This window comes from Anopheles coluzzii, chromosome 2, assembly GCF_943734685.1.
Source record: "Anopheles coluzzii chromosome 2, AcolN3, whole genome shotgun sequence".
NCBI lineage: Eukaryota > Metazoa > Arthropoda > Insecta > Diptera > Culicidae > Anopheles > Anopheles coluzzii.
In genome coordinates this window covers 51095228-51107923 of record NC_064670.1, presented here as the reverse complement: position 1 = coordinate 51107923, position 12696 = coordinate 51095228, and the positions used below count along the sequence as shown (strand labels likewise).

General features: G+C 44.9%; 1 protein-coding gene across 1 annotated transcript; it reads left to right on the top strand.

The window, feature by feature from the left end:
- The first annotated feature begins 6857 nt into the window (after positions 1 to 6857).
- On the top strand, positions 6858 to 12403 carry LOC120961273 (uncharacterized). The gene has a single exon (XM_049606109.1). The coding sequence runs from the start codon at positions 7347 to 7349 to the stop codon at positions 12279 to 12281; it is 4935 nt and encodes a 1644-aa protein (XP_049462066.1). The 5' UTR covers positions 6858 to 7346; the 3' UTR covers positions 12282 to 12403.
- The last annotated feature ends 293 nt before the right edge of the window (positions 12404 to 12696 follow it).

The window sequence follows — 12696 nt, the reverse complement described above, 5'->3', positions numbered from 1 at the left end:
TTGCACCATACGCTAACCATCCTTTATGCATCGAGCACTCGTTTGCAGAACGGCAAGGATTACTGTGTCGTGCCGTTGGGGAGGAATGGAACTGCATACGATACTGCCGCATGCTTCCATTATGGTTATTATTAGTTGAGGAAGCTGATCGATATCGCGCCGAGTGGAATGAACGCGTGCTCATGAGCATGACATGTGTGAACGCAAGGGTGTGTGTATGTATGTGTTTGTAGGGTTCACATTACTTTACATCGGGCGAGATGCTGGAAACCTGTACAGTACGTATCATGCCGTTAGCACACTGTGGTAATTTGAGAGTATCGAAAAACGTTATACAAATATTTGAAATAATTTTTGTTTTCATCCTTTATGAAGGTTTTTGTTTGTTGAATCTCTTTAAGTTAAATTATAAAACTTTACTATTAAAATTAATCTCTCACTCTAACTTGTCATGGATCATCGTGGCTGTATTGGAAGGAAAGCATGTGAAGCGTTTACTCTGAATAATTCTTCAACAAGCACCTTCAACTTTGACACCACTTCATCAAACAGTAATTGTTTCAAATTCCGTTGTATTTAAGTAAACGTATTTTTTTATTTTTCAGCTACTATCATAACATCAACCATGGTTAGCCTGCCTTCGAGATGCAATCAGTAGCTTCAAATAAAGACATTTAACGTTCACATTCTCGAAACTAGGCTCTTGCAGCAATAGGCTCTGTGTGTTCAACAATTCCTCCGCAGGATGAAAATTATTTATCAAAATCATCTAATTGATTGGAATTCATTCATATTTGTCACCTACGCCCAGATATTTCTTCCTTCACTTCCCAGAATCCCAGCTTTAGCTTCCCGTAAAAACGATGAGGTTGCGTCTCTCGTGCAAGGAAGATGTATGATAATTCCTTCAAAAACAGCAATTTTTCGGTCAATCATTGAACGCTTGCTACGGCACTTCGTCTGAGCATTGGGCGAGACACAGTAAAGGTGATTAAACGAAGTACATTCCACTGTGAGTGCTTGTGCACCTAGGAGCTCTGGTTGGCGTTTGGAATCGTTAAAAGGCTGCCCCTCTACACCTACCATCGGGGAGTGGGGATCGAGCGCGATGCTAATGCTGATCTACACCACCCGCTCTCTAAGCTATCTTTCATCTACGGTAAAACAGAAGCCAGTTGACTGATCAGTTGCCGTTCTCCCGCCGTTACTCAGCCAAACGGTGACACCGAACCCATCATCGTCACCGTCGAGGACAAAGAGAAATGGAGGAAAATTAAATGTATTTTCTATCTCCATTTCCATTTCGAAGCGAGGACCGGAATGGTCGCGAACGAGAATGGCGTGGTAAGATCGGCGACAATCACCGAGGCCACCCTCGAGGACGTATGGGTTCGTTGCTTTATGAATCTATTAAGCATTCGGTTGGCGCTTCTGGTGTTTTGATCGGATACATATTCCATCTTGCTACATGTTTCGCTCAATAAGCAATGAAACTATCGCATTTTTGGAGATTTTGCCAATCATGTTCCACGGTTGAAATAAGTGTAAAATGGAATTCATTGTTGGCAAAGATTATTTTCTACTACAATTCTTAATTGTAAGACAAGGACAACACCACATAACACAACCCAAAAGCAATGATTAAACTAAAAATTCGTCCTTTTCTCATTCCCTTCTCTAACGGTACTTGAATCAAAGAATTATTGTAGAATCAACCGCCAATACAAAAGGGATCCTTCATTCTTTATTCCCACACTCAGCCACACCGGTCAAACAATGCGCCATGAATAGACCGATCCTATCGTACATCACCAAACGAAATCCCGTGTCGCGTCGGTTCTGTTTGCAGCACATGTCCTTTTCATAAAAAAAAGGATTCCTTTTCATAGATCACCCACCATCATTTGTTGGGTAGCCAATGTGTCAAAACAATTCACAGCTTAATGTTTCGGTCTGTAAACATGCGCCCGTTGTACCCGACAACAAGGAGAGTTAATGGAATGGCTTGAAATCAAGTCGTTCTCCCCTGGGCCCACTGGAACATCGTTCGAAATAAAAGGAAAATTAACTTCATATTATTGGTCTACCATTGAAATCGTTTATTTGGCGAGAGGTGCAACCAGGCCAGGAAAACAAGGGAACGAGAGAAGCTTTCCCCACAGCGAAAGAGCAAATAAAATGGCACATAGAGTGGCTCTTGGCTTGCAAGCATAAAACTTACCGTGTGCTCGTACACGGAACGCCACCAACCGAACTAAAACGAAACTGAACCGTTTTCTTCAACCGTTAAACACGCTTCTAGGTTTCATCTCCTTATCGCCGGGTGGGCGCACCGGGAGTAACATGGGCCCGAGGTTTGGCTTTACGTTTCACGGAGGGGCATTTTATTTCGTTTAACAAATCAAATTCATGCTGAGATTTTTACGACCTCTCGGAAGGCGGCCGGGTGGGATGGTTGGATAGATGATGATGGAAAACAAAGCCAGTGGAAGAGGACACCACACACATACACACGAATGGTCTGTGGCCCGGGCGATGAGTTATGTGTTTTTAGGGACGAGCTGGTGTGGTTCGGGCATTCGGGCTGAACTTGAGGACATCGAGTCTTGGCTGCAGGTCATCCCTACCCAGACAATCATAAATGCGTTTAATGAAGCAAGATAAGTAAGAAAATTACTTCTGTGTTGGTTCTGGGAAGCTACGGCACTTTCAGGCTTAGGGTGTTTCTTTGATTCTTTTAATATATTATTGCTTGTTTTGCTTTGTTTGTTTTGAGTGTTTTGGTTGTTTCAATTTGAATCGTTTTCACACACATGGATTTAACATATATTTAGAATATTCCAAATGTTATTCCTATTCCTGAATTGTTTTTGTTTGAGTTATTTTAATGGCTCTTCGATATTTCTTAGTACCAAAAAAATTGTATGATTGATCCGTAATAAATTCTATCCTTGATTATAATGTAAACCCAGGGAAACAGTAGCAGCAAAGGTGTACGTGTGTAAACAACTCTTGTAACTAATGTTTTACTTGCGGCCAAACGCCCACAAATGGTCACCGAAGAGCCTGTAATAACCTTAAGCAGCAACAGCCAATCAGTTGGTAATAAATTATCCTGATAAATTGTATGCAAAACCCAGTGACAGTGCAGTTAATAATGGAACGCTCGCGTTGCCCGTGGACCGAGCGTCAGTCGATACATCTGTACAAGATGCCGTGCCGTGGCCCGAGCTGTCATTTGAACTGCACCGAGACTGTGAGGGACTGTGCATTGAGTTTTTGGTGTTAATTTTTCTTCACCACACGCATCACTCACACCCACCTCGCTTGTGTTCGTTTTCACCCATCCAATGACGCCTTCCCAACGAACCCTCAAGCAAAACTCCTCCGGTCAGCGTGGTACAGGAGCTGCGGTTTGCCGTTTTTCCATCTGCATCGTATCGAAAATCTACACCTCCGGGGAAGGCCCCGAGGGTGTCCCGCACAGCGACATAAATGGGTAAAGAATCTGGGCAGGGATCGAATTCCACACTCGCGTCCGGATGGCTACTGAATTTTACCACTTCTATTGAAAATCATTAATTTTATTTCACAACCCTAACGGTCATCATCATCCGTGCCGTGCCTTTGGTTTTCACTTCCCAGCGCACTGCAAACCAGCGGACGACTGACGAGCTCCGGGAGCTTGATCGTCGGATCGGTCGATGGGCGAACGAAATTAAAACACCTTCACATTTCCGACACGACTCGCGATCGTACCGTTTCGATTCCGGTTGTGATCAGTGTTTTAATAAATATCATTATTGTTCCGTCAGTTTTCGCTCTATCTGGCATCAATCATATCACCTTCAGCAAAGCCTCCGGCCAACGCAAAACCCAATCGTCTGCGTGTCGTGTGCGTGTGTTTGTATGAGAGCTTTTGTGTGTGTGTGTGTGTGTGTGTGTGCATATTATCGAGATTTCTCTTCATTCTGTTGGGACATTAGCGTGGAATGGCTTCTCGTGAATTGTGAGACAACGTCAGCAACCTGCTATCCTGCTGCGTCCGGTTGACTTCTGTCCTAGCTAGCCTAGCTGCCCGATCTAAGTCTACCCCGCAGACGAGTGTCTGAATTTGTTCGTGTCCACCCTCGCTGTGTCGTCGCGCAAGTGTCGATCGGTTAAGGGAGAGCTCCACTACTCCAGCACTACACATCCCAGGCAAAGAATGTTGAACAGCCGGGCTGGGGCTGAGAAAGAAATCAATCTTGAGCGCAGTATTCTGCTCGCTGATCCACAGCGGGGACACACCAGCGAGCGAGTCAGCGAGTGCGGGTAGCATATCGGATTTCAAAATTAATGAACAGTCCCGGGGGTAAGCAGGCTTCTGGACTCCAGGGAGCACAATCGCGTTGATCGCGCGCGCCTCCCGCTTTCGATGCTACCAGAAACCAGAACAACCGGAAGAGGTGTTTCACCCCCTCTTTCCGATGATTTCGGTGACCGCCTGCCACGACTAATCTGACATGGTTCCTGGTTAATCGTTAATGTTGTGTACAGTTGATTCCAAGACAGAGTGAGAGAGAGAGAGAGAGAGAGAGAGAAAGATAGAAAGAGAGAGAGAGAGAGAGAAAGCCTCAGAAGGCTTGTTTGGGGCAGTTGGCGACTTTAGATCGTACGTTTTAATCAATTAAACACTGACACACGGAAAGAAGGTGCACACAAGTGAATGATGGACGAGAGTGTGGAAAGGTGTAAAGAAAAGAGAATTCAGAAGAAAGAAAATATGGCTAGCTGAAATAAAAGAAAACAATAAACCGGATCGTCATAAAATTCATTCATAATTTGAGCCCTGGGAGTTTTGGTAAAGCAATGGAAAGCTACGATTATGTATTTCAATTCATTATGGTTTTTTGCGTTTTTTTCTGGGTTAGTCGGATCATTGCAAGAAAATTTTCTTCATCTAAAATATAATGTATCTTGTTGCGGTTTATATCTCACAAAATTTATTAACAGAAATATTAAAAAAATACAAATAAACAGTTGTTAAATATTCTTGAAACCTCTACAGCCAGGTTATTTGCAGCTCTTGAAATAGTATGTAAAACCTTGTATGTCTTATTAACAACGATTGCAATTATTTCAAGTACCCAACATGCTGTAGTACACGTTTACTTTCCATTTCCTGACTGTTATTTATATTAATGAGCAGGTGTGAATAATGTTTTTCTACGGATCTTGGTGTTTTTTAATGGATCGTTACAAAAGGAGGAATTTGTGATGCCTATCACAACACCTTCAACAACCAACACAAAGAGCTATTTTCAAAGTTAGCGTTTAAGAGTAGGTGTAGGGTCGATTGAGAGACCGGCAAGAGAATATTTGTTCATCCTAAGCGAACTGTTTCATGTACTATACATCTTTGGGAAAGCATCAACTCTCTTGAGTTACTTGAGTTACATTTTGATTTTGATTGATACAATAAAATATTTTTAAAAATGTTTCTATCATTTTCGCTCACAAGCACTCTTTACTACAAAAGAAATTTCTACAACACTTCGAACCATTCCTTACTGTCGGTTATTTACCAACGTTCGTTTCCATTTACCACAAGACCGAAACCCAAGACACGCACGATGCCCTACGCCGTATCATAAATCGTAGCAATGTTAAACGGTGCAATCACAGCAAAACCGTCTTGATATTAGCCAGCAGATAATGCCCCAGATTGACGAGGGGTTGTTTATTGCGAGTGCGCTCTGCGAGGTGATCTCTGTCAATAGATTCCCACGGGGGGAAGAGACCACTGCGTGGAGGCAAAAGTCCCGGGGAAGATGTTGTCTCTCACCAAACGACGCCGACGCAGGTGCTGGTCGCACGAATGCGAATCGTTGCGTTCGAAGCTAGAACAAAAGTAATCCTCCAAGAGAGCGAGAAAGGAATGTCCTTTTTTATTCCTTGCCACTAACAAGCACCATTCGCGTGTATATCCTTATCCTCGCTCTCACGAGTAGTATCGTTGCGTGGTGAACCAGTTTGACTTTGTGTTTTTGCGTTCCCTTTCCCGGGTTTTCCCGATAGTGAACTTGTGCAGCCGATGATGATGGTGTTATTTATGGCGCAAAATAAACAAAAGGGTAGCGTCAGCGAACGGACGGCCGAGCGCGTGTCTTGCTAGGTTTAATCCGATTATAAATTGACTATTTAGGATCTATTTCCAGCGTGTGCACGCGGTGCTTGGTGCGTGCAGGTCCCGGGGAAGGGGAACAAAAAATCGAAACAACACCCACTGGTAGGATGAGCAACTGAACCAATGCCGAACAACCGAACGTTGTGGACGTACTACAATGCTGAGTAGGTCGTTGATGGATGATTTGCGGAGATGCGCATTTGCGCTGGTTCGCGTCAAATGATTGACTGATTGACGGGCCCTTTGGTAAACAATCGTTCATGATAGCGATCCAAAACTCGCTATCAAGTGCGAATTTGGGAACGATTCTGAACAAAACGAATCTCTATCTAAAAATCATTAAGAGGGTAAAAAACGTACCAGAAAAGAACAAGCAATATTTTTTTATTTTTTTTTTTTTTGAATATCCCGTAGAGTTATTGACAAGGTGTTTCGAGTGATTTTTTTTTCTAAATATAAGAACGAAATGAATTCATGTATTGTTTTTTTATTCCTTTCAAAATTTCCGTTATTCATTCTATTAACATTTCGATAAATCAATCCTCAATTTCGTCTAATAAAAGCTAACATAAAGGAGCAGCTAACTAAAACTTATGCCACTTTAAATCTTGATAAACGCTAGAGCTTAGCTGAATGGAGTAAAGGATCAGATCTATGAAACTCTTTTATAGCTAATATGGACATTGTTGGAATTAGAATAATTATTTTCGAACATAAATTTGAATTGCATAAAACAAAGCGTTAGGAAACTAAGATTAGGTTATAAACTACTCGACGTTAGAAACTGCTCGATCTGCATGAACTATGAACTGCATGAATTATTATATACAAAAAGGACAAACGAATATACAGTTGCAAACCGACCAGCGATAAAGGTGTACACTTTCCTATTCAAATTTCCTCCAAATATCACAGCCAGCCCCTTTTCGTGAATATATTTCACATTTTTGGTCCTTCGAACCGGATCGTGATATACGGAGAAGAAATAAGTTTCATTCTGCATCAAGAGTGGAATTCGGTATTCGTCGTCAAGTGTGCAAGTCATTCCGTGACAATTCCCGCCATCGCATATCGCCCCGCATCAAGGGCAACGGTCGGTTACACGCCATCATTTTGAATTTCGCGCCATCGCTTTGTTCGTTATTTTCGTGTGATATCGCAGTATTTTCTTTGTGCAATGGATAAGAAAATTAAAGCAGTGCAACTGAAAAAGAGGATCGCCCTGGAGAACATAAAATCGCTGGAACGGTTCCAGGCGAAATATTCGAGTGATGATGCCAAGCAGATTCCGGAGGTGTTAGAAGATCTGGCGAAACATAAGGAAGAGTTTTTCACCGCAGTTTCGAAACTGGAAGAGCTTGAAGATAAAGACGAAGCGGTCGAAGCCAGCATAATGGAACGGATCGACATTGAAGAACGCTGTCGCAAGCTAAAATCATTTCTACGGGAAAGACAGCCAAAGGAAGAAGGTTCGCTCAACGATACAACGGGCTTGGCTTCCTCAACGCTTGCATTCGGTCGACCCCACGCGCCAAATTTACGTTTGCCCAAAATCGAACTTCCAACATTTGACGGAGATCACACAAAATGGCTTTCTTTCCGAGATCGCTTCATCGCAATGATCGACGCTTCAGCCGAGCTTCCATCTATCGCGAAGCTACAATACTTACTGTCATCGTTGAAGGGGGACGCGGCGGTACCCTTCGAGCATACACCTTTAACGGCGGACAACTATTCGGTTACCTGGGCGGCGCTTCTTAAACGGTACGACAATTCTCGTCTTTTGATTCGCGAATACTATCGCAAATTGCACTACCTTCCGGGAGTGCAATTGGTGTGCGTTGACAAGCTCACGCACCTGGTGGATGAATTCACCCGCTTCGTCAACGGGTTGAAAAAGCTGAACGAACCGGTTGACTCGTGGGACACACCCCTCTCAAACATGCTGCTGATGAAGTTGGATCGAGAGACATTGTTGGCTTGGGAGAAACATTCCGTGCACTTCACGACGGACAAATATAAGGATGTGATCGACTTCGTGCAAGATCGTATCCAAATCTTGAAATCGACCAACAACTTCGTGAAGGATCAAGCAGCTAGTGGTATCAAGGTGGCCGGTCTCATTCGTCAACCAGGGCAACGGAGATTCATCGCGAATGCAGCTACATCTCGCTCGGCTCCTGCTGCATCGACTGCGCACACCCAACAGCCAAAGTGTCCATTGGAGTGTTCCGAAGACCACACACTGCGCAACTGTCCAGTGTTCATCGCCAAGGAGGTCCAACAGCGACGGGACGTCGTCGCATCGAAGCGGCTGTGCTGGAACTGTTTGAGCAGCAATCATCAGGTTAGAGCGTGCAAGTCGGATTATTCGTGTCGCACGTGTCGTGAGCGTCATCACACACTTCTACATCATTCACCACCCTATGCTCCACCCCCAACGGTAACATTGTCAGCTCAGTCGAATGAAGACAATGTGTTTCTGGCGACGGCAAACATCCAGATCAAGGATGACTACGGGAATATCCATGAAGCAAGGGCGTTGTTGGATTCGGGATCCATGTCGAATTTCATCGCTGAGGAGTTCGCACGGAAACTGCTGACGAGTCGCAAAAGGGTCAACGTCGCTGTATCGGGCATCGGCAATGCAGTACAGCAGATCAAGGGTTCCATCGTCGCTACCGTTCAGTCCAAGACACAACCCTTCGCAACGGAGATGACTTTCTTGGTTCTGGACACGCCATCCGCAAACATCCCTACATCACCAACGGACGTCTCTTCATGGAAAATGCCGGACGTGGCATTGGCGGACAGCACCTTTAACAGTCCGGGGCAAATCGACATCGTCATCGGAGGCGATACGTTCTGGGAGCTCCACACCGGTCGCAAGTGCTCTATCGGTAGAGGCAAACCGTGGCTGGTCGAAACCCACTTTGGTTGGGTTGTCACCGGCAACACTCATCATTCGTCAGTCGGTCCGCGGCTGTGCCATCTATCTGCATACGACACCCCACTGGAGGAGACCATGCAGCGGTTCTGGGAGAGTGAAACCATAGCCGAGGATCCTGTGCTATCGGTTGAGGAGAATGCTTGCGAGAAGCATTTCGCAGCAACAACTGTTCGCAACTCAAGTGGAAGGTATGTCGTTAGTTTGCCATTTAACTCCAACCCTAATATCGTTTTAGGAGAGTCGAAGGAAATAGCCGATCGCAGACTGCGTTGTATCGAACGGCGGTTGAACACCAATGCTAAAATGAAAGAAGAGTATGTTAAATTTATGAAAGAATATGAGCATTTGGGGCATATGAAGCGGCTTACCAGTCCTGCAAACGATTCGGTAGAGCATTACTACCTCCCACATCACGCTGTCATTAAGGAATCAAGCACAACCACGAAGGTGCGTGTCGTGTTCGATGCATCCTGTAAGACTTCGAGTGGTTACTCATTGAACGACAAACTCTTCGTGGGACCAGTCGTTCAAGAAGATCTTTTATCGATTATCCTTCGGTTTCGTTCTCGTGCCATTGCTCTCACTGCAGACGTAGAGAAGATGTATCGGCAAATTTTACATAGCCCTCATGACCGTAACTATCTGCGCATCCGGTACAGAGAACATCCTGCAGATCCTATATCGACATTTGAGCTACAGACGGTTACGTACGGCACAGCCTCTGCTCCATTTTTGGCAACCAGGACCCTCAAACAGATTGCTCTTGACCACAAGGAAGAGTATCCTTTGGCAATGAACGCGGTCATGAACGATTTTTACGTAGATGATTTGCTAACGGGTACCGATGATTTGTCCGAAGCAATCGTTATACAAAGGCAAATCTCAGACATGCTAAATTCAGCTGGCTTCACGCTGAAGAAATGGGCATCGAACCGCTCCGAAGCATTGAAGAACGTTCCTTCAGAAGATGTGGCGGTACAACTCTCGCACGAGTGGAAGAGCTCGAAACAAGTATCCACACTAGGCATCGTTTGGGAACCGGCAACTGATACACTACGGTTTCGTATTGAGATACCACCTACAACACCCAGCATGACGAAAAGGTTAATTTTGTCATATATCGCCAAGATATTTGATCCCCTCGGGCTACTGGGCCCAACGATCATCATCGCAAAGATGTTCATGCAGCAACTATGGGCTCTCAAGATTCATGGAAAGGCATATGACTGGGACAGCGAGCTACCATCGCACTTACAGCATGAATGGTCGAAATTTCACTCTACATTATCTTCACTACGCAATTTGACAGTCCCACGGTACATATCGCAATGCACGGCAACAAGTCTGCAAATTCATATCTTTGCTGACGCATCACAACTAGCATATGGTGCTTGTTGCTACATTCGGGCTGAAAGCATGGAAGGAGTCACCGTGCAGCTGCTAACAGCCAAGTCAAAGGTCGTTGCGTTATCCAATTCACATTCCATAGCTCGATTGGAATTATGTGCAGCACGACTAGCCACACTTCTTTACGAGAAAGTCCAGCAATCACTGAAAATTTCTGCTACCACCATCTGTTGGACCGATTCCATGACTGTCCTTCACTGGCTGAATTCAGCACCAAATCGATGGAAGCCCTTCGTTGCAAACAGGGTTGCAAAAATTCAGCACACAGCTGGAATACAATGCTGGAAGCATGTTCCAGGCTCGGACAATCCAGCAGACGACATTTCGCGAGGTTTAACGCCGGAAAAGTTGCTAGTGTGTGAGCGCTGGTGGCACGGGCCACATTGGTTAGCACGCAACTCGGAAGAATGGCCACAGAACACACCATCACCAAGCGAAGATGAGAGCGCAGAAGAAGAAAAACTATCGTCACGGGTGGCAAGCACAGCATTAATCTGCGAATTTCGAAACAGTTTGTTCTCACGATTTTCGATCTACCACAAACTGCAAAGAGTTGTTGCACATTGTTTGCGCTTTATACAAAACGCAAAGCGCCGCGTAGGAAACAAGGTCCATGCTAAGGATATCCCACCGCTCACTGTAGACGAACTCAAGGCGGCAGAACTCAAGTTGTGTTATCTTTCGCAACAAGACACCTTTTCCGAGGAGATACAACACCTGCAGAAGGGCAAAGAGATTCCGAAGAACTCCAAACTGAAATGGATTTCCCCTTTCATAGATACGCAAGGTATTCTGCGCATTGGTGGCCGGCTCAGTAACGCACATCTGTCGGAATCAGAAAAACACCCGGTAATATTATCATCGAAACATCCACTGTCCGCACTACTAGCTGTTTCGATACACTTGAGTAAGCTGCATGCTGCACCACAACTGCTTTTAACAACACTACGCCAAAGCTTTTGGATAATTGGCGGTCGCAATTTATGCAAGTCTGTGTACCACAGTTGCCACGCATGTTTTAAGGCCAAACCCACACTTATTAAGCAAAGTATCGCCGATTTGCCAACATCACGAGTCACACCAACAAGACCATTCTCAGTATGCGGAGTAGACTATTGCGGACCAATCTATATAAAACAAACCATACGCAACAGAAGTCCGATTAAAGCATACATCGCCATATTTGTATGTTTTTCAACAAGAGCGGTACATATCGAACTGGTTGGCGATTTAACAACAACAGCATTTATCAATGCACTTCGTCGTTTGATTGCACGTCGTGGTCAAATCAGTGAACTGCATTCCGACAATGCAACCACCTTTAAGGGAGCGGCACATGAGCTGAATCGCGTCTACAAGATGCTAAAGAGCGACGAACACGATCGAGCTGCTATATTTGATTGGTGCGCGATGAATCATATGAAGTGGAAGTTTATCCCACCAAGAGCACCACATTTTGGAGGTTTATGGGAGGCGGCGGTGAAGGCAGCTAAAAAGCATATAGTCAGAACAATAGGAACAACAAGCATCACACAGGAGAGCATGCTTACCCTACTTGCCCAGGTAGAGCAATGTTTGAATTCGCGACCAATTACACCTCTATCCGATGAGCCGTCGGACTTGGAACCATTGACACCGGGACACTTCCTCGTCGGTGGCAATCTGCAAGCGGTACCAATCATCGATTACACCGAGACACCGAGCAACTATTTGAGGGAATACCAGTTGGTACAAAAACATCTGCAAACCATTTGAGCTCGATGGTATCCGGAGTACCTGCAGCAGTTACAAGCTCGAGCCAAATATTGCAACGGGAAATCAGCGGTTCTGAAAGAAAATACACTGGTGATTATTAAGGAAGACAATGTACATCCTACCTCGGGGCCGATGGGGCGCATCGTTGCAGTACACCCTGGAAAGGACGATGTTGTTCGCGTCGTTACACTGCGCACTGCTTCAGGGAAGCAAATCGTCCGCGCAGCTAATCGTCTGGCAGTTTTGCCTAATCCGGACGTAATTAGCAATTTAGAGCAGAAGGAAACCACTGGCACTGAGTAACGCGCAGCTGCAAGCCACGCGACATTGTTTACATTTCGCACTCATGGCAGAACAAGATACACGCAACACACATTCACACATCTACACACACGAGCAGTATGATAGGAGATAA

Excerpts from the sequence above, each read along its gene's own strand:
- LOC120961273 (XM_049606109.1), top strand. The coding sequence starts at position 7,347 with ATGGATAAGAAAATTAAAGCAGTGCAACTGAAAAAGAGGATCGCCCTG.